General features: G+C 41.8%; 1 protein-coding gene across 8 annotated transcripts in view; it reads right to left on the bottom strand.

The window, feature by feature from the left end:
• Nucleotides 1-569: 569 nt before the first annotated feature.
• LOC122677995 (SLAM family member 5-like) overlaps nt 570-26,376 on the bottom strand; it is a 29,824-nt gene continuing 4,017 nt past the window's right edge. For 2 of the 8 annotated variants that reach the window (XM_043878361.1, XM_043878365.1), the window contains exons 4-8: nt 23,219-23,519; nt 5,482-5,778; nt 3,765-3,893; nt 3,480-3,565; nt 570-3,206 (exon numbers count right to left, since the gene is read on the bottom strand). In XM_043878361.1, the coding sequence (XP_043734296.1) occupies nt 3,114-3,206; nt 3,480-3,565; nt 3,765-3,893; nt 5,482-5,778; nt 23,219-23,519 (906 nt within the window). In that variant the 3' untranslated portion in view covers nt 570-3,113. The other 6 variants (XM_043878362.1, XM_043878368.1, XM_043878367.1 and 3 more) reach the window with 5 other exon arrangements.

Genomic DNA, 26,376 nt, shown 5'->3' with positions numbered 1-26,376 from the left:
TCAGTATTTAATGAGAGAGTTTGGGGTATAAAAAAAGAATGAAGTCAAGGGTGACACCAAGGTTTGGTAGCCAGAACAAAAGGAAGGAGAGAGGTAATATTTACTGACTGGGTGTATATGGAAAGTATGCTTAGCGGGTTCAAATTTAAACATTCTAGACATCCAAATGAAGATGTCATGTAAGTAATAGATATTTTAGGTAGACAATGTGGTTAAAAGAATAAGAGAATGGAATACAAGAAACTTAATGAGGATTATCTCAAAGGCACATGGTGATTGGTTGGGTGTCTGGGATGAGGGAAAAGGAGTCAAAATGAATGAAATTATGATTCCCTGTGACACAAACCATTTACACTCAGGAGACTTTGTGGAAGTACTTAATATCTGTGGATTATATGTCTTCATCTGTATGATAGAGATATTTGCTCACAGAATTTTTTTTCACACTTTATTTTTTTAATTTATTTTTATTAGTTGGAGGCTAATTACTTTACAATATTGTTGGCTGCTATCCGAAAATGTATGGCTCACAGAATTTCTAAAGGCATAAATGAGAGACTTACGGAAAGTTTATTGAATGTTGAATGATTTTATGAATAACATTGCAAAAGGGAAGCTGGTCTGAAGATGAGGTGATGACATCCACACATACCTTACAAGGAAAGACCGAGACCCAAGGGGCAGAAATGTCTTCCCTTAAAATGTCTCATCTGCATCAGAAGTCAAGGTCTCTCATTCTATGTTTCCCACCCACCAAGGCCACATTGTCTACTTCAGGAGTAATTCCTTTTTAACTACCAGCTGCTCCATATCAGTGAGGATACTAAGGCACCTCAGTCAGAGTCTGGGATCCTTGGGAGAGAAAAAAATTGGAGGATATTCCCACCTGAATACTGGAGAATTCCAAGGTCTTCAGTGACTAATGCTGAAGGGGTAAGCTATGAACTTTGTTAGATTAAGGTTTTGCTGTACCACCAACTAGTTTGAGATATTGGTTTTCTGTCCTGCACAATAGGAATAATAATACCAACCTTAGAGTGTCATTGTAAGAATTAGAAGAATAATATTTCTAAAATGCATGGAACAAACCCTGGTTCATTACAGGTTCAGAAGAAACCAGGTCCCTTCATTTTATCTTTTTCTAATTTTGGTGGGGTGGGAATGGCTACTGGATGGTCCCATCTTACAATGCTCTTGGGCTTATGGGCACTGATGCCCAGCCATGATCAGTTACCTGAGATGTCCATGAGGAGATGGAGCCTATCTCTCCCTCAGTTTTCTGCTCCACCTGAGGGACAGGAGATCAGAAATGGTGTCCTATTACAGATCCCCCCCCTCCTCCCTCACCTGTTCACCATCCAGCAGGCTCTTAGTATTGCTCACAATGCTCAGGCCCTCAGCAGGGACCACGTTTATACAGTCTGAAGGCAGATATGAGGCAGCTGAACTGAGCTGAGCAAGGAGGAGAACCAAGTGACCCAGGAATCTGGGCCAGATGAGAAGCCACAGCAGCTCACAGTACTAGATTGAGCCCACTTCTGACCCAAGAGCTGGGGCCAAAGGCAGGAAGCAGGGGCTTCCAAGAGGTGAGGACCTCCAGAGAAAGGATAAGCTCCCCCACACCAAAGTGTGGCTGAAACAGGTCTTCGGGCAGTGTGAGGCTATTGGTGGAGTGGGGATATCCCTGCCTCCAACCTCCGGGACAGGTGGGGTTGCTGGAGGTCATCATGTCTATCTTTGATTCCCTGTAGATTCACTACCAGAAAAATCTTCAGCAATCTCTTGTTTGGGGCTCAGTTTGCTGTGTCCCCCTGGGAGTTAGGAAGAAGTGTTGCTTAGACCTTTCACAGACAGAGGGGCGTGTCCTTGTCTCCTTGGCACTGGTTTCCTGTGGCCCCAATACCCTCCTGAGGAAGCCCTAGGTGAATCTAGCAGGGAAGACTCATGAGCAATCTCACGGCTGACTGTGGCAGGGCCTCAGTCATGTGTTTGAAAAGGTCAGTATAGGAGAGACCATGTCTAAACCTCTGTGAACCAGAAAAGCATCATGAAACATGTGGTTAGGAAGAGGGCTTTGGGCAGGATGGTAGGGTTCCAGTAGTGAGGGGTGGGAGCAAGGAGCAGGGAAAGAGAACCATCATTCCCGACAGAGGGATGTGAGTGAGTAAAAAAGAGGCTGACCTAGAGACCGAAGCCAGCAGGACTCTTCAATAGAAGCAACTGGAGAGGTCTGGTTCAGATCTTCCCACAAAATTTACTCTTCCTATCCCCTGGAAGCCTCATCAAGGATGGTCGGAGGATACTGACATCCATCTTCATGACCAAGTACTCCTATCCAAGAAAGTGACAGGCTGGAGCTATTTTTCTAAGAATGCAACTCCTGACTTTGAGGTCCTAGGATTCTTTTCTGAGAAACATAAGTCTTGGAAGGGGGTGAAGGGGTACAGATTCCTCTTTCAACTTTAAAGGAAGGTGGGTTTGGGGCCCTTGGGCCGAGTTGAGGCCAAAGTCCAGGTGAACACAAGTAGCCAAGAATAAGGTATATAATGTACACTACACACTCTTCCCAATACAAGTGTACTGTGGGGCACACAGACTTCGCCCCATGTGAGGCACAGAGAAAGCCTCAGGCCAGTCCTCTGTGGGCTCCCACCTATATGTGCTGCCTCCATGGACCCCCAACTCAGCATCCAACACCAAGGTCCTAACTCCTTCCTCTGTGGCATGGACCATCTCCACACAGTCCCCATGCTTGGAATCGGGTTCTCAGAAAGACACACACCAACCACACACCAGAGGCTGTGGGGATTAACACAGTCAGGAAGGTCCTCTTTGGGAAGCTTCAAGAAGAGAGGGGTCAGAAGTTGAATCAATGGCAGAGGAGGAGGGCTTGTTCTGCAACTGTGAGGATCCTGAGTGGGAGGCAGCTTGGAGGGGCATCAGAGGAAGTTGTAGGACCACATAGGTCCAGGTAACGGTGGTCAGGAGGATCAGAATACAGCAAACTAAAGGCCGTTGGAACTGGACCAGAGAGGTGGAAGAGGCAGGTGTCTGCAGGGATCAAGCTCCTGGTGGAGGTGTCCTAGGAATGTCAGTTCTTCTGTTTCCTCCAATTAAATTATCTTCACAGCATGACCTGGTTTACAGACCTCACTGTAGATAGTAGAGAGAGGTATCCTTTCTTTCAGATGCTGTTCTCTGATAACCTGGGAATGCAAGACAAAGGGTTCCTGAAATGGCTGAGGGATAGAGGAGCCCTAGAAGGACCAGAATAGAACCAGTGGATGACATGCAATGCTTATGAATTCCCCTACGTGGCCAGCATTATATTGATCCCAAGTGCAAATTTTCTTAGTTAACACTGTTGATGGCCTGGAAAGTGTTAAAGAGGCAGTAGGAACAGAAACATCAGTGACAAGATTTGACAAACCCAGGCCAGGCAGTGAGAGACCTGGGAGAGCACAGCGCCCAGCTCTCACCTTGTTCGAGCTCTGTTGAGATTCCTGCTGGCTCAGCTCTGCATACTGGCTGCTATCGTCATCATCATCATCTTGTGATCTTGCACCTGAGAGACAGGCAGAGTGGAGCTTGAATCTGAGCCTTGGAAAACTGTACCCTCATCCACTGCTATGGACACAGACCATGGCCAGACCTACTAAACCCTCTGCAGGGACATTCCCAGGCAACAAACTGTAGGAGAAACGATATCAAGAATACAGTGAGAAAGAGAGGTATGTGGGCATGGAAGGAGAAGGGCAACCTGCCTCTTCCAGTCTCCATCTTCTTCCTACGTGTCTTCCAAAGGTACAGTCCACCTCCGAGGATCAATAACACAGCTGCAACTGCCCCAAGGATGCCTGGCCAGAGGTTAGTATTGGCCTGGTTGGATGAATCTGTTTTCCTCAAACACAGAGGGCAAATAAGTTAAAGTCAAGAGAGAACTTGAGATATTCATTGCCAAAGGAAGATAGACAACAGGTGGAGAAGTCTAAAGAGTCCTGGTTCAGAAGCTGAAGAGGGAGGAGTATAGCAGTTTCATTCCTTCAATCAGGTCCTAAGCTCCTGCTTGGTGACAAGGGGTACTGAGATGAGTAAGATGGGGTGGAGAGGCCTGAGAAAATATCAGTCTGCTAGACAGAGGGATTGCAGTAGAACAGAGCTTTACCCATTGCACAGAGGTCCTCAGGGAAGGCCTCCCAGAGGAGCTGATGCATAAACTGACCTTGAGTGATGAGTAGCAGTTTCCCAGATATTCAAGGTGGGCACAGTATTCCAGGAAGGAGGGATACCACATTTGGGAAATGGCAGCCCCTGGGAGTTGCCAGCACCTTATTGCAGCAGGCAGGACTGGGCAGGGAACAAGATATTGGTGAAGGGGATTAGTGAGGGTTTGTGGGTAATGCTGAGTATTGAAAATTACCTGACACTCTAGCCTTGTGGTAGAGAGGTCCAATTAACAGATGTTTTAAGTGATCCTGAAATTTCAGACCCCTGCACCAAATCATGAAGGATGGTTTACAGACAGTGAGACCGCACACAGGATAAGGTTATTCATTCATTCAATGCAACTTTGATTACATAAACTTTGGCCAGAAGCTTGTGCTTGCACAGGGATTCAAAGGAGAACAAAACGTGGCTCCTGCCTTTATAGTGCTCCTGACCATGGAGGAGACAAATCCAAAACAGATAATCACCACTCACTATGGGGGTGGCCACAGACACCCAGAGGGAGTCAATGCCTGAAGGCAGGATGGCTACATTATTGCTGGGCTCTGTGCAAAATGAAAAGGCAGACTCCTTGTTAAAAAATTATTAAAATTTCAAGACATCAGTAGGTTTTTAGACAAATTAGCAGATTTTTAGACCAATCATGGGGCCTATCGTAGGGTGTGAATGCATTTTCACATGCCCACATATCTGCAGTGGCTGAGGAGAATCTTCCACGAAGAGTAAAACAGGAGGTCGAGGACACAGGGTGAAGAAGGGCTGATGGTCAAGGAAACAACATGTCCAGAGGTGCAAAAACTTGCAAAAGCAAGGCACATTCTGGAACAACAAACAAGAAATTCAGTGGTAAGTGTATAAATAAGATCAGAAATGTGGACAGAGGAGCCTCTGAGCCCCTCTAGGATATCCCACAGGAAGTCATGGAAGTCAGACTTGAAGAAAAGCCACAAATGACCCAGTGTGATTACTTTCCTAAAGACCATGCTGAATGCACAATGAATGTTGGATAGTGGTGGAGAGAGGTACTCAAAACTACTACTTGGACTAGCAGGGGCAAGCAGTTTAGAGTAGGTCACGGATGTGAGACATGCTGAAAAGCAAAAATAAGTTGGATGTTTTCCCTAGACTCCAGTATGAAGTGGCCAGATAGAAAGCAATGCTAACAAAATGGTGGGAAGAAAAGCTCTGAACCCCCAGACCTCAGTGCTATCTGAGGTCTGAGAGTGCCTCTCCCCTCTGGCAGATTGCACTCACCATGGACGCAGACTTTCCCAAGGTCGAAGGAGGCAGTTTTATTTCCCACTGGGTTGCTGACCACACAGACGAGGCTGACATTGGACTGGTCTGTAGGCAAGCTGACAGCCAGGATGCGTGAGTTGGAGGCTGGTTCTAATGTCCTTCTCTGCTCCCATTCTTCGGGGAGGCCCTTGTTCTCCCAGGTCACATTCAGGTCTTCTGTGGCCCCAGAGGCTCTGCACTCCAGGGTGACGTTGCACCGGTCTGGTGTGATGGATGCTGACCCCATCAGAATCTGGGGAAAGGGCACAGGCTCTGTGGTAGGAGGCAACAAAAGAATAAAACTTCACAGCTGTGGAAAACATTGCATGCCACAGTTTAATATCTATTACCTCATTGTAGCCAAGGTGTGTAAGGAAGCCTTATAAAGAAAGTGAGTGAGCAAGTGATAGTCGCTCAGTCATGTCTGACTCTCTGCGATCCCATGGACTGTAGCCTGCCAGTCACCTCTGTCCATGGAATTTTCCAGGCAAGAACATTGGAATGGGTTGCCATTTCCTTCTCCTATAAAGAAAGTGGGTGCATTTTATACTTAAAACATAATTTTCCTAACGCTAAATATTCACCAAGAGCTTGGAGTGGGGCCATTGGGTTAGGCCCTATGTAATTTCACTAGATTTCACAAGACTTAAGAATCATCCACAAGAAAATAAAATTTGGATTCCATTTTCTTAGGGCCTATGATTTTTTAAAAATTGGATTTTTCCTAGAAGAGAAAGAAGCTTGTGAACTTGAGACAGAAGAGCTTGTTCTGGTTCATGACCCGTGTCTCCAGCTGAGATGAAGCATGGGGCAGCACAGCTCTTATGGGGAAGGACATCTGGTTAGTTCTAGAAGGCCAGAGAAAGGCACTAGGCTTCCAAAAGTAGAGAGACATTTGTGGGAGATGCAGTGGTAGCAACTAGGAATGACAATTCCATATGTGGTTAGAATATGCCACTGAACTTGTGGTATAGACAGGAAGAAAAGTGATAGATTTACAAGCTGCCTTAGAAATCCCACAGGGACTTATGAGTTGTCTTCTCCATAGAAGGATATTTCCCTATTCAGGGAGGATCTTTAGAAAAAGACAGTGTTCACTAAATGGGTTCCTTAAGAAGCATTGCAGTGTAAACTTTCCCTATGCTTTATGTAGCATTTAGGAGCTAAATTGTGGTGTCTTTTCTGAGTGAGACCATTAATGGATTGGCTCTGAGCAAGAAGACAGTGTACAGGGGATAATAACTACACTTGAATTTCCAAATCATGATAGAATAATAGCCCCTCAAAGATGTCCGTGTCTTAATCCCTGGAACCTGTGGCTATGTTACATTACATGAAAAAGGGGAATTAAGGTAGCAGATAGAATTAAGGCTGCTAATCAGTTGACCTTAAAATAGTGAGATTATTCTGAAATATCTGGATGGGCAAAATGCAACCATAAGTTTCCTTGAAAGAGAAAGAAGGCACGGATGCCAGCAAGATGCCAAGGCATATGATTTAATAACTATCCATGGTCAGAAATACCTCTATGAGATCTTCAGAGTTCAGTTGGGGGATTCCAGCACTTTGATGAACCAAAAATCCTAGTTCAGCCACAGGGCAAGTGTAAGAAGAACAGTTTCACTTTACCTCATCACCTTGATCCCACGCCAGCATGACTCAGTGCTGAGAGAGATGCCTCTAGACTGTGACTTTTCCCACAGGAGAAAGAGGGAATGAAGTGACAGTCTAGCTTCCCCATAATTTGTGAGACACTGCCTGGGAAGCTGGCTTCTGTCTCACTGCACCCAGAACAGTGAGGACATTATTCAAAGGTGCATGCATGTGTGCTAAGTCACTTCAGTTGTGTCAGACTCTTTGCAAACCTATGGACTGTAGCCCACTAGGCTCCTCTGTCCATGGGATTCTCCAGGCAAGAATACTGGACTGGACTGCCATGCCCTTCTCCAGGGGATCTTCCCAATCCAGGGATCGAACCCACATCTCTTATGTCTCCTGCATTGGCAGGTGGGTTCTTTACCAAACAAATGTAACTGGAAGGGGATTGCAGCAGCTGGGACACATGGCCCTGAAAACCATTTCTCACATATACCCACAGATGGTGGTCAATGCAACCCTATACCCAGAACCTCACTTACTCCTGCAGCCAGCATCCCACATGCCTCTACAGCTGAAGCCTCACATTTTGTTGAGCTTTACAGTGAATGTCTCCCTGCTCCCCCCCCCACCCCCCAAAGCCAGCTCTAAAATACTGGAAGAAGAGACTGCTTATTCAGATACACAGACACCAGTGCAAGGCTACTAGAATGGAGGATCAGGGAAACATGGCAATACCAAAGGAGCAAAACTAACTCCAATAACAAACCTCAAAGAAATAGAGATCTAGAAAATGCCTAACAAAGAATTCAATATAATAATGTTAAATAAGCTCAGCAAGCTACCAAATAACACAGACAGACCACTAAGTAAAATTTGGAAAACAATTTGTGACCAAAATGAGAAGTCCAACACAGAGATGGGAACCATTCAGAAGAACCAAACAGAAATTCTGGAACTAAAGATATGACTGTGTTAAAAATTCAATAAAGGGTCTCATCAGCAGACTTGATCAAGCATAAGAAACAACCAGCAAAGTCAAAGATGGAGCATTTGAAATTATACGGTCAGGGCAGGAAAAGTAAAAAGAGTGAAAAAAGTTTATGGGATACCACAGGAAAATCAATACACACATTATGGGAGTTCCAAAGAGAAGACAAAGAAAAAAAGTAGAAAGCTTATTTAAAGAAATTATGGCTGAAAAATTCCTAAGTTTGGGCAAGTAAATGTACATTCAGATTCATGAAGCCCGAAGGTTCCATGATGGTTTAATCAAAGAAGTGTAAGTCAAGACATGTAATAATTGAATATTCAAAAGTCAAAGAGAAAGACAGACTTTTGAATATAGCAAGAGAAAAGCATCATATACAAGGGAATCTCTATAAGAATATCATCAAAGGAAGAGGAGGAAAAGAAGGAGGAGGATGGAGAAGGGCGAAGAGAAGAAATAGCAGCACCAGCTAACACCTATGGTCATCAATCCTCCAGGATTGTTTTAAGAGCTTTACATGTATTAGCTTATTACAAAAACTCTAGTGAAAGATACTCTAGTGAAAGAGGACACTTAGGCACACCCAAATTGAGTAAACAGAGATCCCATGGCCAATAGCAGCAGAGTCAGGAAGGTTATTCTTGAGGTTACCAACAAGACAGTGTTCATGTCCTTAGATGTTTTGTTAATGTCTCTTAGTACTATTATTGAGTTCTCGAGCATGGTCACCTCTAGAAGTGGTGCACCATTAAGGCCAGAGTGGGGGAGATGCAGAAGGATTTTCACTCAGAATGGGCAGAAGAAAGTGAGACTGCCATAAAAATTTGTTGACAATTGCTTTAAGCAACATGACATGGCTTGGAGAGTTTGGTAATTAGCATTGACAAAAGTATCCCTTTATTATGAGAGATACTTTTGACTGAGTAAGGGGTATGGTCAGTATTCTTTTCTACAATCATAGTTACAGCCACCAGCCACCAGAAGTCTTTGCAGGTGACAAAAAAGCATGGGGAAGATGTCATTTGTTTAGCCTCTCTACATACCTGAATGACAGCTTCAACATCAGAACTTCTGTAGCTATAATGCAAGCTCTTGGAAGGGCGGGGCCATTTAGTCTTTGCCTGCACAGTGTCTAGAACTCAGCAGTCATTTAGATATATGACCTAATATTCATTTAGGAAGAATGATTATTAAGAGCCAATAAACCACATAAACCTCTGGCCTCTAGGCTTCGGGGATCAGAAAGGCTAGTGCTCTGGGTCCAGGCTCTGCCACTTCCTGGCTGGGTGATTACAGAAATCACTTAAGCATTCTAAACCTCAATTTCCTTACTTATAGAAAGAGAGAATTACAGCATATATTTCTTGGAGATATTTTGAAGATACGATTATGAGGTAAGAATTGAGAGTGTGAACTGTGGAACAGACTTGCAAGGATTTTGAACTTTTGCCCTCTCCCTTAATTAGATATATGATCCTGGAGAAATTGTCTAAACTCACTGCATCTCAGTTTTATCATCTGAAAAATGTGATAATAATAGTACTTACCTCATGGGATTTTTGTGAGGACTAAGTTAATACATATAAAGTGCTGAGAACAGTGTCTGGCATATAGGAAGTTCTGTTTAAATGTTCAGTCATAGAACGCTTTTAAAGCTCATGGCACACTGGGAATGCTCAATTAGTGGTTGCTATAGTGTATTTCACTGGTAATAGTCAACATAGGCTGAAAGGAGGGGGCATCTACTGAGAAATGTGAATGAATTGCAAATTGCTACAAGTTATGATTTTAATAGTGCTACTGTCTGTTTCCTGTTAGTGACACTCTAAACTGTTCGCTCATCAAAAAAAAAAAAAAAAAAATCACCAGATTTCTCAGCAGAAACCTTATAGACCAAGGAAGAATGGAATGATGTATTCAAAGTACTGAAAAAACCCCACTGGCAACCAAGATTATTACACCTTGTAAGAAAGTCCTTTAAAAAAGAAGAAGAGATAACGACTCTACAAGACAAGCAAAAATTGAGACAGTTTTTCATCATTTAAACCTCACTTATAAGATATGCCAAAGGGAGCTCTTAATGTTGAAATAAAAAAATGCTAAAAGCATATAAAATAATATAAAAGTATAAGTATCACTGACAATATAGTTAAATATAATATGCAATGTTGCAATAATATGTAATTATGGTGCATGTCACTTTTTAACTTTGATATAACAGTTAAAGACAAAAGTATTCAGAATAACTACAATAGAAACATATGTTAATGAGTACAAGATATAAAAAAATTTAAATTGTGACATAATAACATAAAATATGTCTGTGTGTGGGTAGAAGTAAAAGTGCAGAGTTTTTGTATGTGATTGAAATTAAATTAGTTGTTCAAAATAGGCTATTATAAATATGTTTTATCTAAGCTGCATGGTAACCACAAAAAGTATACCTAAAAAAGATACATGCAAGAATAAGAGAAAGAAATCAAAGCACATTAATATAGAAAAATCATCAAATTGCAAGGGAAGACAGTAAGGGAGGAAGAATGGGACAAAATAACTACAAAATAGAAAACAATTAAACAAAATGACAATTATAAATAAATGGGACCTAATTAAACTTAAAAGCTTTTGCACAGCAAAGGAAACCACAATCAAGATGAAAAAAGCCCTCAGAATGGGAGAAAATATTTGCAAATGAAGCAAGAAAAGACTAATCTTCAAAATATACAAGCAGCTCATGCAGCTGAAAAAAAATCAATCAAAAAACGGCAGAAGACCTAAATACATGTTTCTGCAAAGAAGACATACGCATGACCAAGAAACACATGAAAAGATGCTGAACTTTGCTCATTACTAGAGAAATGCAACTCAAAACTGTCATGAGGTATCACCTCACACAGGTCAGAAGGACCATCATAAAAAATCTACAGAAAATAAATTCTGGAGAGGGTGTGGAGAACTTGCATGGTTGGTGGGAATGTAAATTGATGCAACCACTATGGAGAACAGTATGGAGATTCTCTAAAAACTATAAATACAACTATCATATGACCCAGCAATTCCACTACTGGGCACACACCCAAGAAAACCATAATTCAAAAAGACCCATGTCTTTTGGATGTGGCTTTTTTCACTTGTAAAAGTACATTTATGGAAAAAAAACACATTTATGATTCATCCATCTGTTGCATGCATCAAGTATGTTACTTTAATTGCCAACTAGAATTCCATTGTATAGATATAACATAGCTTTTAAAAATTTCATTTGTTTTTGATAATTGTCTTTTAGCAAAACATCTTGGTTGTTGCTAGTTTGGAGTGATTATGAGTAAAGCTACCCTAAACCCAGATAATCACAATGGTGTGATCACTCACATAGAGCCAGACATCCTGGAATGTGAAGTCAACTGGGCCTTAGAAAGCATCACTACGAACAAAGCTAGTGGAGGTGATGGAATTCCAGTTGAGCTATTTCAAATCCTGAAAGATGATGCTGTGAAAGTGCTGCACTCAATATGCCAGCAAATTTGGAACACTCAGCAGTGGCCACAGGACTGGAAAAGGTCAGTTTTCATTCCAGTCCCAAAGAAAGGCAACCTCAAAGAATGCTCAAACTACCACACAATTGCACTCATCTCACACGCTAGTAAAGTAATGCTCAAAATTCTCCAAGCCAGGCTTCAGCAATATGTGAACCGAGAACTTCCAGATGTTCAAGCTGGTTTTAGAAAAGGCTGAGGAACCAGAGATCAAATTGCCAATATCCGCTGGATCATCGAAAAAGCAAGAGAGTTCCAGAAAACATCTATTTCTGCTTTATTGACTACGCCAAAGCCTTCAACTGTGTGGATCACAATAAACTGTGGAAAATTCTGAAGGAGATGGGACTACCAGACCATCTGATTTGCCTCTTGAGAAACCTGTATGCAGGTCAGGAAGCAACAGTTAGAACTGGACATGGAACAACAGACTGGTTCCAAATAGGAAAAGGAGTACGTCAAGGCTGTATATTGTCACCCTGCTTATTTAACTTATATGCAGAGTACATCATAAGAAACGCTGGGCTGGATGAAGCACAGGCTGGAATCAAGATTGCTGGGAGAAATGTCAATAACTTCAGATATGCAGATGACACCACCCTTATGGCAGAGAGTGAAGAGGAACTGAAAAGCCTCTTGATGAAAGTGAAAGAGGAGAGTGAAAAAGTTGGCTTAAAGCTTAACATTCAGAAAACTAAGATCATGGCATCTGGTCCCATCACCTCATGGGAAATAGATGGGGAGACAGTGGAAACAGTGTCAGACTTTATTTTTTTGGGATCCAAAGTCACTGCAGATGGTGACTGCAGCCATGAAATTAAAAGACGCTTACTCCTTGGAAGGAAAGTTATGACCAACCTAGATAGCATATTAAAAAGCAGAGACATTACTTTGCCAACAAAGGTCCATCTGGTCAAGGCTATGGTTTTTCCAGTGGTCATGTATGGATGTGAGAGTTGGACTGTGAAGAAAGCTGAGGGCCGAAAAATTGATGCTTTTGAACTATGGTGTTGGAGAAGACTCTTGAGAGTCCCTTGGACTGCAAGGAGATCCAACCAGTCCATCCTAAAGGAGATCAGTCCTGGGTGTTCATTGGAAGGACTGATGTTTCAGTCTGAAGGCTGAAGCTGAAGCTCCAATACTTTGGCCACCTCATGCGAAGAGTTGACTTTTTGGAAAAGACCCTGATGCTGGGAGGGATTGGGGGTGGGAGGAGAAGGGGACGACAGAGGATGAGACGGCTGGATGGCATCACCGACTCGATGGTCATGAGTTTGAGTAAACTCTGGGAGTTGGTGATGGGCAGGGAGGCCTGGCGTCCTGCAATTCATTGGGTTGCAAAGAGTCGGACACGACTGAGAGACTGAACTGAACTGAAACATTAATAAATAATTAAACTTTAAAAAAGACACTTGCACCCCAATGTTCATAGTAGCACTATTTACAATAGCCAGGACATGGAAGCAATCTAGCTGTCCATTAACAGATGAATGGATAAAGAAGTTGTGGTACATATATACAACAGAATACTACTCAGCCATAAAAGGAAATGAACCTGAGTTAGTTATAGTGAGGCGGATGAACCTAGAGCCTGTTATACAGAGTGAAGTAAGCCAGAAAGAGAAAAACAAATATTTTATATTAACACATATATATGGGATCTAGAAAAATGGTACTGATGAACTCATTTGCAGGGCGGGAATAGAGATAAAGAATGTAAAGAATGAACTTATGGAAACAGTCAGTGAAGGAGAGCGTGGGATGAATTGAGACAGTAGCATTGACATACATACGCTGCAATGTGTAAGACAGCTAGCTAGTGAGAAGCAGCTGTAGAACACAGCGAACTCAGCTGTAGGTCAGTGATGACCTGCTGCACTGGGATAGGGGGTGGGGTGGGAGGAAGGATCAAGACGGAGGGAATATATGTATACTTATAGCTGATTCACATTTTTTAATGGCAGATACCAACCCAATATTGTAAAGCAATTATACTCCAGTAAAAAAATATCCCCCCAAACCAAAAATGAAATTGTAAATTCTTATGATTAACATTTACTTTAAATATAGATTAAACTCCCCAATAAAAGATATAGAGTGACTGAATGAATAAAACAAGACTTAACTTTATATATATATGGTATACAATATCAATATATGATATCTACAAGAGACTCACTTTAGTTTTAAGGGCACACATAAGCTAAATGTGAGGGATGGGAAAAGATATTCCATGCAAATGGGAACCAGAAGAGAGTATGGGTGGCTACACTGATAGCAAACAAAATAGACATTAAATCAAAAGCTGTCATGAAGACAAAGGAGGTCCTTACATGATGATAGAGGTCAATTCAATAGGAAGATATAACAATGATTAATATTTATGAATCCACCATCAGACAGAACACCTATAATATATAGAGCATACAGTGACATAAGAAATAGATAGCAATTGAATGATTGTGGACTTGAATACCCTGCTTTCAAGAATGGATAGAAAATTCAGACAGGAAATCAAGAAGGAAACCACAGACTTGAACAATACCATAGACCAAATGGACCTAAAAAACATATATTGTATGTATGTATGTATTTTGTATGAAAGTCGCTCAGTTGCATCTGATGCTTTGCAACCCCATAGACTATACATTCCATGGAATTTTCCAGGCCAGAATTCTGGAGTGGGTAGCCTTTCCCTTCTCCATGGGATCTTCCCAACCCAGGTGCCCCCCGCCCCCATTGCAGGCAGGTTCTTTACCATCTGAGCCACAAGGGAAACCCAAGAATACTGGAGTGTGTAGTCTATCCCTTCTCCAGCGGATCTTCCTGACTCAGGAATCGAACTGGGGTTTCCTACATTGCAGGCAATTCTTTACCAACTATATTATTAGAACCAAATGGATCTAACAAACAGAATATTATACCCAAAGCAGCAGAATTCATATTCTTCTCAAGTGAACACAGTACTTTCTCCAGGATACATCACATGTTAGGCCATGAAACAATACTTAAGATTTAAGAAATTATATCAAATATCTTTTCCATCATAATGGAATGAAATTAGAAAACAATAAATGAAGAAAAATGGGAAAATTTACAAACACATGGAAATTACCAGCACATTTTTGAACAACCATTGAGTCAAAGAAGAAATCTTAAGGGAAATAAGAAAATATCTTGAGTAGAAGAAAATGAAAAAAATATCTGACCCAGGGATCAAACTCAGGTCTCCCATATTGCAGGTGGATTTTTTACCAGCTGAGCCACAAAGGAAGCCCATAAAACCTACAGAAGAAAGCAAAAGCAGTACTAAACCAACAAACACATGGAAAGATGTTCAGCATTGCTCGTTATTAGAGAAATGCAAATCAAAGCACAATGAAGTATCACCTCACACAGATCAGAATCAGTTCAGTTCAGTTCAGTCTCTCAGTCATGTCCAACTCTTTGCAACTCCATGGACAGCAGCATTACAGTCCTCCCTGTTCCTCATCTTTTCCCAAAGTTTGCCCAAATTCATGTCCATTGTATCAGTGATGCCATCCAGCCATCTCATCCTCTGATGCCCTCTTCTCCTTCTGCCCTCAATCTTTCCCAGGATCAGGGACTTTTCCAATTAGTTGGCTGTTCACATCAGATGACCAAAATACTGGAGCTTCAGCTTCAGCATCAGTCATTCCAATGAGTATTCAGGGTTGATATCCTTTAGGATGGACTGCTTTGATCTCCTTGCTGTCCAAGCAACTTTCAGGAGTCTTCTCCAGCACCACAGTTTGAAGGAACCAATTATTTTGCATTCTGCCTTCTTTACGGTCCAGCTTTCACAACCATACATGACCACTGGGAAGACCATAGCCTTTACTATATGGACCTTTGTCGCCAAAGTAATGTCTCTGCTTTTCAACACACTGTCCAGGTTTGTCATAGCTTTCCTGCTGCTAAGTCACTTCAGTCGTGTCCGACTCTGTGGGACCCCATAGATGGCAGCCCACCAGGCTCTGCCGTCCCTGGGATTCTCCGGGCAAGAACACTGGAGTGGGTTGCCATTTCCTTCTCTAATGCATGAAAGTGAAAAGTGAAAAGTGAAAGTGAAGTCGCTCAGTCGTGTCCAACTCCTAGCCACCCCAAGGACTGAAGCCTACCAGGTTCCTCCGTCCTTGGGATTTTCCAGGCAAGAGTACTGGAGTGGGGTGCCATTGCCTTCCCCTAGCTTTCCTGCCAAGAAGCAATTGTCTTCCGATTTCATGGCTGCAATAACTATCCACAGTGATTTTAGAGCCCAGGAAGAGGAAACCTGTCACTACTTCCACATTGTCCCTTTCTATTTGCCACGAAGTAATGGGGCCAGATGTCATGATCTTAATTTTTTAATGTTTAGTTTTAAGTTGGATCTTTCACTCTCCTCCTTCACCCTCATCAAGAGGCTCTTTAGTTCCTCCTCACTCTCTCCCATTAGAGTGGTATCATCCACATAACTGAGGTTATCAGTATTTCTCCAACTTATTTTTATCCCAGTTGTATCTCATCCAGCCTGGCATTTCTCATGATGTACTCAGTGTATAGGCTAAACAAACAGGGTGATAGCAGGCAGCCTTGTCATACTCCTTTCTCAAAAGCTACCACATGACCCAGCAATTCCACTACTGGGCATATACGTGGAGAAAACCATAGTTCACAAAGACACATACCCCAGTGTTCACTACAGCACTATTTATAATAGCCAGGACATGGAAGCAACCTAGATGTCTATAAGCAGATGAATGGATAAATTGTTACATATACAATGGAATATTACTCATCCATGAAAAGGAACAAATTTGAGTCATTTGTAGTGAGGTGGATCAACCTAGAATGTGTTATGCAGAGTGAAGTAAGTCAGAAGGAGAAAAACAAACATCATGTATTAACACATATATATGGAATCTAGAAAAATGGCACTGATGAACCTAATTCCAGGGCAGGAATAGAGATTTGGGAGTAGAGAAAAAACTTGTAGACACAGTCAAGAAAGAGGAGGGTTGGATGAATTAAGAGAGTAACTTTGCAATATATACATTATTATGTGTGAAATAGATAGCTAGTGGGAAGTTAACAGCAAACTCAGCCCGGTATTCTGTGATGACCTAGAGGGGTGGGCTAGGTAGAGTGTGAGGGAGGATTAAGGAGGGAACATATTTATACTTATGGTTGATTCACTTTGCTATAAGGTAGAAACCAACACAATATTGTTAAGCAATTATCCTCCAATTTAAAAATAAATAAAAAAGCAGTACTAAGAAAAAAATGTTATAGTGATAAACACATTAAAAAATAAAGTTCTCAAACTACTTAAGTTTACATCTCAAGGAACTGAGAAAACAAAGAAAAACCTAAGCCAGAATTTGGCAGAAGCAAGGAAGTCATAAGCGTTACAGCAGAAATGAATGAAATAGAGACTAGAAAGACAGTAAAAATCTCAGTGGACCTAAGAGTGTGTCAGAAAGATAAGCAAAATTGACTTAGCAAGACAAGAAAAAAACAAGGAAGAATCAATTAATATCAGAAAATGACATTACTGGTACACAGAAATAAAGAGATCATAAGAAACCATTATGAGCAATTATAGACCATCAAACTGCAAAATCCTGAAAAAAAAGAATAAATTCTTAGAAACATACAGCCTATACAGTTTGAATCAATAGAAAATATACAACTCGAACAGATCAATAATAATAAATAAGGAGTTTTAATTAGCAATCAAAAACTTCCCAACAAAGAAAATTCCAAGACTGAATGGAGTCACAGGTGAATTTTATCAAATCACATACCAAAGAATTAATATAATCCCTCTTAAACTCTTCCAAAAAAGTAGTAGTATAGGGAACACATTTAAAGATGTTGGCATATCCTAAGTCAAACTAACACACCACACAAAAAATTATAGGCCAATGACTCTGTTGAACATAAATGCAAAATCTCCACCAAAGTACTAGCAAATGGAATTCAACAAAATATTAAAAGGATAAAACACCATGACCAACTAGGATTTAATCTAAAGATGCAAGGATGTTTCAGAATATGCAAATCAATAATGTGATATACCACGTTAAAACAATGAAGGATAAAAATCACACAATAATTCAACAGATGTGGGAAAAAGCATATGACAGAAAACAATACTCTTTCGATTTAAAACTCTCAAATTAAGAATAGAAGGAAGCTATTTTAACACAATAAAGGCCATATATGAAAGCCTACAACTAACATCAAACTCAATGGTGAATGATTGAAAGCTTTTCCTCTAACATTAGGAACAAGGCAACTGTGTCTGTTTGCTGTTTCTATTCAGCTTGGGACTGGAAGTTCTAGCAACAGCAATCAGGCAAGCAAAAGAAATAAAGGTACCCAAACTGGAAAGGAAGAAGTAAAATTATTTTTATTGCAAATGACATGATCTTGTATGTAAAGAAACCTAAAGATTCCACAGAAAAATTCTTTTAGAACTAATTAGTGATTTCAACAAAATTTCAGGACACAAAATCAACATATGAAAATCTTTTGCACTTCTATACACTAACAGTGAACTATCTGAAAAGGAAATCAAGAAAACAATCCCACTTACATTACAATCAAAATGAATAAAATATCTAGGAATAATCTTAACTAAGGATTGAAAGATCTGTGCACCAAAAACTATAAATATTGATGATAGATATATACACACAAATATACAGAAAGACATTGCATGTTCATTAATTTGAGGAATTAATATTGCTGAAATGGTCACAGTGCCAAGGCAATCCATAGATTCTGTCGAAACTGTGTAAGTATAATTAGGGAGTTTTTACAAAAGGAGAAAAAAATCTTGAAATTCATATGGAACCATAAAAGATCCCAAATAGCAGAAGCAGCTTATAGCAAGAAGTACTAAACTGGAGGCATCACATTTCCTTATTTCAAAGTATATTACAATGCTACTTAAAACAGACATAAAAACAGACATATAAACTAATGAAATAGAATAAAAATCCCAGAAATAAGCCCATGCATATATGGTCAACTGATCTTTGACAAGGAAACCAGGAATACACAATGGGGAAAGGAAAGTCTTCTCAAAAAATGGTGCTGGGGAAATCAGATATCCACATGCAAAAGAATGAAATTGGACACTTACACCATATAAAAAAGAAACTGAAAATGGATTAATAACTTAAAAGTAATGCCAGAGACTGTAAAACTCTAAGAAGAAAGCAAAAGGAAACATCTTCCTGACCCTGGCCTTGACAATAATTGTTTGAATAATGAAAAAGCATAGACAATAAAGCAAAAATAGACAATTGGGATTATGATAAACTGAAAAGTTTTTGCACAGCACAGGAAACATCAACAGAGTGAAAAGGAAACCTACAGAAATGGGAGAAAATAGCTGCAAACTATATATCTGATAAATTGTTAGTATGCAAATTTTATAAGGGATCCATACAACTCAATAGGAAAAACCTAAATAATCCAGTTAAAAATGAGGAAATGAACTGAATAGACATTTGTCAATGGAAGGTATAAAAATGGCCAACAGGTATATGAAAAATCACTCAACATTATTAATCACCAGGAAAGTGAAAATCAAAACCACAATGTGTGCAAGAATACTGGAGCAGTTTGTCATTTCCTCCTCTAGGGGATATTCCTGACCCAGGGATCAAATCTGCATCTCCTGTGTTTCCTGCACTTCAGGCAGACTATTTACTGCTGAGCCACAGGGGAAGTCCAAAACCACAGTGAGTATACTCTTATACCAGTTGTAATGGCTACTATCAAAAGAAAAAAAAGATGTGTTGCTGATGGGCTGGAGAAAAAGGGATATTCATACACTGTTGATGGGATTGTAAATTGGTGCAGTCATTTTGGAAAATAGTATAGAGTTTCTCAAAAATTAAAAATATAACTACTCACTGTTGTTCTGTTGCTCAGTTGTGTGTCCAACTCTTTACAACACCATGGACTGCAGCATGCCAGGCGCCCCTGTCCTTCACCAACTCCCGGAGCTAGCTCAAACTCATGCCCATTGAGTTGGTGATGCCATCCAACCATCTTGTCCTCAGATCAGTTCAGTCACTCAGTCGGGTCCAACTCTTTGTGATCCCATGGATTGAAGAACGCTAGGCTTACCTGTCCGTCAACTCCCAGAGCTTGCTCAAACTCACGTCCATTGAGTCGGTGATTCCATCCAACTGTCTCATCCTCGGTCACCCTCTTTTCCTCCTGCCTTCAATCTTTCCCAGCATCAGGGTCTTTTCCACTGAGTCAGTTCTTCGCATCAGGTGGCCAAAGTACTGGAGTTTCAGCTTCAGCATCAGTCCTTCCAATGAATATTTAGGACTGATTTCCTTTAGGATTGACTGTTGGATCTCCTTGCAGTCCAAGGGACTCTCAAGAGTCTTCTCCAACACCACAGTTCAAAAACATCAATTCTTCAACGTTTAAGCCATCTTTATGGTCCTACTCTCACATCCATACCTGATGACTACTGGAAAAACCATAGCTTTGTCTATGACTGATAACTACTCTATGATTCAGCAATTATACTTTGGGTATGTATCTAAAAGAACAGAAATCAGGATTTCAAAAATATATCTGCAATTCCATGTTCACTGCAAAATTTTTACAATATACAAGACATGGAACCAACCTAAATATCCATTGCCAGATAAGTTGATAAACATGTGGTATATACATACAAAGGAATATTGTTGTTGGTCAATCACTAAGTCATGTCCAACTCTTTGCAACCCCTGGGATTGCAGCATGCCAGGCTTCCCTGTCCTTCACTGTCTTCTGGAGTTTGCTCAAACTCACGTCCATTGACTTGGTGATGCCATCCAACAATCTCATCCTCTGTATCCCCCTTCTCTTCCTGCCCTCAATCTTTCCCAGCATCAGAATCATTTCCAAACAGCTGGCTCTTTGTATCAGGTGGCCAAAGTATTGGAGCTTCAGCTTCAGCATCGGTCCTTCCAATGACTATTCAGGGTTGATTTCCTTTAGGAATGACTGGTTTGATCTCCCCACTGTCCAGAAGACTTTCAAGACTTCTCCACCACTATTTGAAAGCATCAGTTCTTCGATGTTCAGCCTTCTTTATGGTCCAACTACTCTCACATCTGTACATGACTACTATAAAAACCATAGCTTTAAAAAAAAAAACAACAAAAAAAAAAACCGTAGCTTTGACTAGATGGACGTTTGTTGGCAAAGTGATGTCTCTGCTTTTTAATACACTGTCTAGGTTTGTCATAGCTTCTCTTTCTAGGAGCAAGCGTCTTTTAATTTCATGGCTGCAGTCACTGTGTGCATTGATTTTGGAAACAAAACAAATAAAGCCTGTCACTGTTTCCACTTTTTTCCCTCTCCATTTGTGATGAAGTGATGGAACCAGATGCCATGATCTTAGTTTTTTGAATATTGAGTTTTAAGCCAGCTTTTTCACTCTCTTTTTTCAGTTTCATCTAGAGGAATATTATTCAAACTTAAAGAAGAAGAAAGCTTTGTCTTTTGTGACAAACATAGATGAAGCAGTAGGACATTACACTAAGTAAAATAAGCCAGAGAGAGAAGAACAAATACTACATGAAACCACTTATATGAGTCTTATATTTTCAATCTTATAGAAGCAGAGAGTTGGAGGGTTCTTGCACAGATCTGGGAGGACGGTGAAATGGGTAGGTATTAGTCAAAAGGTTCAAAGGTTCAGTTACACAAGATGAATAAATCCTAGAGATCTACTGTCTGGCATAGTGCCTAAAGTTAGCAACACTATATGATATTTGTAAAGTAATTATAATGCCTATAATTAATAACACTGTAGACTACACTTAAATTTTGTGCTGTTACATAAGCAACAACAACAACAATCAAATGAAGAAGGCAGGAGGAAACCTTTGGAAGGGATGAATCTGATTTTTTGGCATAAGTTATGGTGGCAGTTTCACTAGTATATGTGCTTGCTCAGTCACTTCAGTCGTGTCTGACTCTTCATAACCCTATGGACCATAGTCTGCCAGGCTCCACTGTCCATAGAATTCTCCAGGTAAGAATATTGAAGTGGGTTACCATGCCCTCCTCCAGGGGATCTTCACAACCCAGGGATCCAACCTATGTCTTCTGTGGATCCTGCACTGCAGGCGGATTTTTCACTGCTGAGCCTCTGAGGAAGTCCATACACACACACACACACACACACACACACACACACACACACACACACAGGAAAATTACCTATAGTTCTTTTGAAAAATAATAATATATAGTTAATATAAACTTTATTATAATTTATGAGCTCATCTGATATATCTGATAATGTCTTAACATTTTTGAGGAAATACCTTCTTGAGACATTCCCCTAAAATAATTCACAGATTCAATCTCTCTTAGAACTGGAAGGAATTTTAAGCAATCGCCTGGTTCAGCGAATGCCTTAAGAAAAATAAAGAATTACTGTCACTTTTTAGATCAAGTTACATGATGTTAAATGACTCACCCAAGGCCACCTATTATTTCTTTTCTCAGCTATTTCTTTTTTCTAGCCAAATAGATCTCAATACCTATTTCATGTGCAACTATAAGATATTCAAGTGCAAAATAATTCACTGAGAAATCCTATTACAACGTTGGATACATTAAATATGCACAGCTCTTTGTATGTCAATCAAATCTCAATAAAGTGTTTTCTTAAAAAAATATTAACTTTTTACATAGTTTGAATTGTTTGACCCTGTTACCATTGTTTATTGGCCTAAACATTTGGTATCTTAATTTTCTTTTTTCAAGTGGCCTCTTGCTTAGTATCTGTGTATTTTGGCAACTGCAAATGTTCAAGGATTTCTTAATTTCTTTATAAAAAATTTGCTTGTTGCTATCAAGCTGTTGTTGTTGTGTCATTGTTAACTGCAATGCTGTGTCTAGTTTATTTGTCACAGATCACAGTAAAAGGCATACTGTAAAAAAAATTAAATACTGCTCATCAAAAATAAAGTGAAAAAGACAGGCAGAAGAACAGATCAGATGGATGCAATGTGAGATGAATTTGATGATTTGAAGATGAATGAAGGGGGGATACCAGCCAAGGAAATCAGGGATCCACTTGAAGGTGGGAAAGGCAAGAAATGGATTCTCCCCTGAGTCACCAGGTAGGAGTACAGGCCTGCCAACACCTTGATTTTGCCCCATGAGACCCAAGTCTGACTTATGACCTACAAAATGGTAAGATAATCAATTTGAGAGGTTTTAAGGCCATAAGTTTTTCTGGTAGTTTGTTACGGTAGTAATAGAAAACAAATAGAGAAATTAAGCAACTCAGTTTTAGAAAGAACAATTAATGTTACCATATAACTTCCTGTTTTCCTCCCTCAAAATACTAAAGTTTTTTTCTCCCTTTTGTGAATCTCAAGTCTGCTTTCCTTTTCTGGCTTACATGCACACCTTATTGTTGGGTGAGAAGACAGAGTCTGAAGGTTGGGTCTAAATAAAATCTTACAAAGTGGGGGTCTATGTGACCCTCCTAGGACAAAAGGAGGAGGGAAGCCATGGAGTGGGGTGAGGAGGTGTCACTTACCATAGACCGTGAGGAGGAAAACCTGGATAAGTTCGATTCCTCCAGGGAAGCTGACTCGAGCCCGGTAGTGTCCACTGTCCTCACAGGTCAGGTTCTCAATCTTCAGGGACAAGTTGTTGGGCACATGGACCCTCTGCTGGTACTTGTCCTGGAGGTTGACCCAGGTTGGAGTGTCTGCCCCACGGTGGACTCGCAGCAGGACTCTGTAGTTTGACTCAGGGCCAAAGGCCCATGCGACCTCCTCTGGTTCAGCTTCTTGCTTCTTGATCACATGAAACAACACAGAACCTCCTCGGATCCCCTGCAGGGGAACACGGGCTCCAGAATCCTGAATTTCAGAACCGCGTGCACCAGGACTCTTAGCCCCAGTGCTGCAGATGCCTAAAGGATTGGAAACTGGACATATGTTTTTTCATTAATAATAAAGGAAAGAACCCACACAAACCTCTTTTTAAAGAAATCTACCCGGTATAATTCCTTGATTCTAATAAGACAGCCAAGTACAATTAATTGAAACAACTTTTGGAATCAAGTCCTCTTTCTAATGAAGTTTAACATTGAATAGATTACATAAATTTGCTAACCTGACATTTCCTTACCAACCTCATAAGGTCAGTATAAGTTAAATGACATCATAAGTGCAAAGCACCCAGCACATTTTCAGGCACAAATTAGGTGCATAACTGTAGAAGGTGCTTCTAAAATGTCTCCTTACATCCCTGCCTCCTTGTGTTCGCACATTTGTTTAACCCCTTTCCCTGGAGTGTGGACTGCACCTAGTGACTTGCTCTCAGGAATGGACCGCAGCAGACACGGTGGATGTCACTCTGGTTTTAGAGTACACAGGACTGTGACTTCCCTCTTGCTTACACTCTCACACACTCTCTCTCTTTCACTCTCTCCCTTGCTTGCCCTGAGGAATCCAGCTGCCATGCTGTCAGTTGCCCTACTGGGGAGACCCATGTAACAGGGAACCGAGGGAGCCTCTGGGCAGCATCCAGGGAGGAGCTGAGGCCCTCAGTCCAACAGGAGCTTCCTGCTAGCAGATCTTTCCCAGATGATCCTGGGCTGATGTAGCCTCAATCAAGACCTTGATTTCAGTTTGAGAGACCCTGAGCCAGAGGGCCCAGCTGACCTACTCCTGGGCCCTGGCCTAGAAAAAATGTGACACCCTACCTGATGGTGTTTAAGGCATTAACTTTTGGGGTGACAGGTTACACAACAGTAAATACCTAACACAAATATGAATGCTGTTCTCCTTCTTGCTGCTAAGCAGTATGGTAGTCAGGATACGCTAGGCTGTGCTGTGTAGGAAGCAGTTAAAATACCTCAAGGTGTTAGAACAAGAGGAGTTTATATCCCCCACCACAGTCCCCATGAGGGAGCGAGGGAGGGATCCCGTCACAGGGAGTGGAGGCTCCACCACCTCCATGGAGCCCACAGGGTCCTCACAGGCTCCCAGCCCCACAGCAGGGAGGGGAAACAGGAGAATCACACTTCTGTCCAGAAGTAGTGTGCTCTCGGCTCTTGCTTTCTGGACAGCACTGGTCACAAGGCCCTGGCTAACTGCCAGAGACTAGAATATGAGAGTGAGCAAGTGATCATTTAGTGAGCTCTGCTGCCCCTGCCATCGAGTCAGCACTTCCCTAGCCAGTCCCCGAGAGGTTGCAGTGGGCCTTCCTCGATCACTTTCCTGCAGAGCTGAGACCAGTGGGCACATTCCCCTCAGGGCCACCCCATCCTGAGCCCACCCTCCCTCATCAGACACAGGCCCCGGGGGCCATATACCGTCTGCCCTTTTTAGGAACAGGGTAAGACAGAACAGGACCAGGGAAAGTAATGCAGAACAGCCTTATCCTGAAGGGAACAATAATTTGCTTTTCCCAGGGGGTCATGATCCACCTGGGTTGGCCTCTGCCTGCCAGGGAAAAAAGTTCTCTCTCCAAATGAGTAAGTTCTCCTCATATCAAGCCTGCCTTCCTCTATTGTACTTATACCCATTCCTGGCTCTCACTAGAGGCAGAGAATGGCTCAGGCCAGTATTCATATATATGTGTATTTCAGATATTTCTTTGTATTTATTTAATCACTTATTCACTGAATTAGGCATCTCCTTGGGGTCAGGCCTCCATCCCAGTCCCTTCAGCTCCCCTCACAGGCCTGGAGTCTTACATTAGGCTTTATACTACTTTACTATACTTTCAGAGCATGGTGTGCAAATAAAGTTTCCATAGACTGTGAACGATGATGTCCTTTAGCGGGTGATCTAAATGCCCCTCTCAGGAGCAGAGGCAGAGAAAACAGAGGGCCAGACGGGATTCCCCAGGGGATGCATGAAGAAGAGCATCCCTCATTCCACGCAGGGCCGTGAAGTAATGATAGTAATGGTCGGGGGTCTCCTCTTTGCAGGTACCCTGAACAGGCTCACTGCTGTCAGTCCCTGTCGTGACACAGGACTAGGATACATGGGGTGAGGAGACAGAGCAGGGGCCTGACGTACACACAGGAGAGTCCTCTCTGGGGACAGACTCTGGGAAGGCCCTTAGGGGGCATCTGCCCAGGCCCCTCCTGTCACAGAGGAGGGGGCTCCCCAGGGGGCGAACCTGTCCTGGGTCACACAGGGCAGAGCCCCTCCTGGCACCAGGGCTCCCCGCTCCCAGCCCAGTGTTTCTCCCCTGCAGGAGCTCCCACCAGCTCCCCACCCTGTCCCTGTCCTTCCCAGGGGCTTCTCTCCCAGCACTGCTGTCTTATCACCAGGATCTGAGCAGCTCCTGGAGGCTAATCCTCTAACTTTCTCCCCTGGGAAAAGGGAAGCAAGTAATTACAGGGGTTTAGCAGAGCAGGGAGTAGCTTTCCAGGTGGCACTAGTCATAAAGAACCTGCCTTTCAATGCAGGAGACATAAGAGATGCAGCTTTGGTCTGGATCAGGAAGAGGGCATGATAACCTGCTCTAGTATTCTTGCCTTGAGAATCTCATGGACAAGGGAGCCTGGTGGGCTACAGTCCATGGAGTTGCAGAGTCAGACCCGACTGAAGCCACTTAGCATGCACACACAGCAGAGCAGGGACTTCTGGCAAGTGGAGAGTTAAACGGCAGGCCTACCAGACCCTACACTTGCTGGAAATGAGGGAACCAGGGAGAGAGGAGGCTCAGCCC

Source organism: Cervus elaphus, chromosome 20 (assembly GCF_910594005.1).
Source record: "Cervus elaphus chromosome 20, mCerEla1.1, whole genome shotgun sequence".
Classification (NCBI taxonomy): Eukaryota; Metazoa; Chordata; class Mammalia; order Artiodactyla; family Cervidae; genus Cervus; species Cervus elaphus.
The sequence above is the reverse complement of the archived record's forward strand: the minus strand, read 5'-3'. Positions and strand labels throughout refer to the sequence as shown.